General features: G+C 42.6%; 1 protein-coding gene across 1 annotated transcript; it reads left to right on the top strand.

The window, feature by feature from the left end:
- The first annotated feature begins 811 nt into the window (after positions 1-811).
- On the top strand, positions 812-1,774 carry LOC118829748 (olfactory receptor 4K2-like). Its single transcript, XM_036736643.1, has one exon. It carries the CDS (start codon positions 812-814, stop codon positions 1,772-1,774), a length of 963 nt encoding a protein of 320 aa, XP_036592538.1.
- Positions 1,775-2,175: the final 401 nt, after the last annotated feature.

The raw sequence follows: 2,175 nt of genomic DNA on the forward strand, positions 1-2,175 counted from the left end.
GTGCAAAGGCACAGCTGAGGTCCTGGTGTTGGCACTTGCTGGCTCCACCCCATCTGGAGCTCAGGAACTCTTGCTGGTCTGCTAAGGTGGGGCTTGCTGGGATGTTTTCCTGCATTAGCCTCCTTCTATACTGCATGAGGGGGTCTCCCTGCTTCCTGAGGTATAAGACTACCCAACCCTTACTTCTGGCTCCTCTCTTCCGGTGTTTCTTTTAGGGCAGTACTCTCTGGGTTATTCAAGGGAGGGGTGTGAGCTCTTAGAGTTTACTGGGTCATCATGGCTCCAGGGAGTTCAAGAAGGTGAGTTTCAAACCTGTAGACTGTGTGCTGATAGCTCCAGAAATAGCTGTTGCTGCTGCAGCAGGCTCTGTGCTTCTGTCTCACCTAGCTCTGACTGACTCCTGTCCTGTGCCAAGAGGCCTAGGGATCACCACCATAGCTGGTGGGCTGGGCTTGCTCACATTCCAGTATGGTACTCTGGTATGATTGGTGGTGGTTCCATGCTCCCAGTGCTCTCCCATTTGGTGCAACAGATTCCTCTCTTTACAGACTCTCCTGGCTTGGAAATTGGCCACATTCATTCTCCTCATGGATTCTACCTCTCCCAAATCTATTCAGATTCACTTCTCAAGAGGTATCTGAAAGAATTTGTGAGAAAGCTCAGATTCATCTCTGCTTTCACTCTGCCATCTTGGCTCTGCCCCCTCAGGATCATTCTTTTAAATATAGTTGTAGTTGTTTTAGTTTTTTTTTTTTTAACTCTATTCCTTTTGTTCTTTACAGGTTGCTTCATAGCTATATCTGTGAAATCAATGGAAGGAACCAATTACTCCAGGGTGTCTGAATTTGTGTTGCTGGGACTAACTGATTATCCTGAGCTCCAGGTTTTCTTCTTTGTGGTGTTTTCCATTTTTTATGTGATGACTATATTAGGCAATTTTCTCATTTTGGTTACAGTTCTATCTACCCCACAGCTTCATTCTCCGATGTATTTCTTGCTCAGCAACCTGTCTTTTATTGACATGTGTCTTTCCTCCTTTGCTACACCTAAGATGCTCATGGACTTTTTCACCCATCGTAAGACCATTTCTTTTGAAGGTTGCATCTCTCAGATCTTCTTCTTGCACCTTTTCACTGGCACTGAGATTGTCCTACTTATTTCCATGTCCTTTGATAGATACATAGCCATATGCAAACCTCTCCGATACTCAAACGTTATGAGTCAACGTGTGTGTCTTGGCCTTGTGGTGGTTTCTTGGACAGTGGGCTTCCTTCACACAGTGAGTCAGTTGGCCTTCACACTCTACTTGCCATTCTGTGGTCCTAATGTTGTAGACAGCTTCTTTTGTGACCTTCCTTTGGTCATTCAACTTGCCTGCATAGATATCTATGTCCTAGGACTCTTCATGATTTCAACCAGTGGCATGATTGCTCTGGTCAGCTTCCTGCTCTTGCTTACCTCCTACGTCATTGTCCTGATCACTATCAAGAAGCACTCCTCCAGTGGATCATCGAAGGCACTTTCTACTTGTACTGCACATTTCATAGTTGTGTTCATGTTCTTTGGACCATGCATCTTCATCTATGTATGGCCCTTTACCAATTTCCTTGTGGACAAAGTTCTCTCTGTGTTTTATACCATTTTCACACCTTTCTTGAATCCTCTTATCTATACTCTGAGGAACCAAGAAGTGAAAGCTGCCATGAGGAAAATGAGCAACCAATATATTAGTTTCCGGAAAACTGAACAGTTTCCAAGATATTCTGTACAATGAAGGAAAAGTTATCTGTGACCCAATATCATCTGTTTTCCACCTTTGGACTAATAATTATTTTCTCTGATCCAATAGTCATTCGTTAAATGCCTACTACATAACAAGGTCACTATACTAAAGCTGGAAGAGAATTAAGATAATCTTGTCTAATAATTCTATCTTAAAGATGAGAAACCTGAGATCTGTAAAGGTAAAAAGGTGGCACACTGCAGTTATAACAGTCAGGATTAAATCTATCTCCTGTTATATTTCCTTCTATGGCACCACATTGCCTCTGCTATTATCAGTTACTGTGGAAACCCAGAAACTTGGATGTTCTCATCAAAAACATTTTTATAGCATCCACCTACACAGAAGAACCAGAAACTTCACTCCTTGCAATTAATTTAAAGTTGTGACTC

The sequence above is a fragment of the Trichosurus vulpecula genome, chromosome 8 (genome assembly GCF_011100635.1).
Source record: "Trichosurus vulpecula isolate mTriVul1 chromosome 8, mTriVul1.pri, whole genome shotgun sequence".
In the NCBI taxonomy this organism is placed as follows: Eukaryota; Metazoa; Chordata; class Mammalia; order Diprotodontia; family Phalangeridae; genus Trichosurus; species Trichosurus vulpecula.

Excerpts from the sequence above, each read along its gene's own strand:
- LOC118829748 (XM_036736643.1), top strand. The coding sequence starts at position 812 with ATGGAAGGAACCAATTACTCCAGGGTGTCTGAATTTGTGTTGCTGGGA.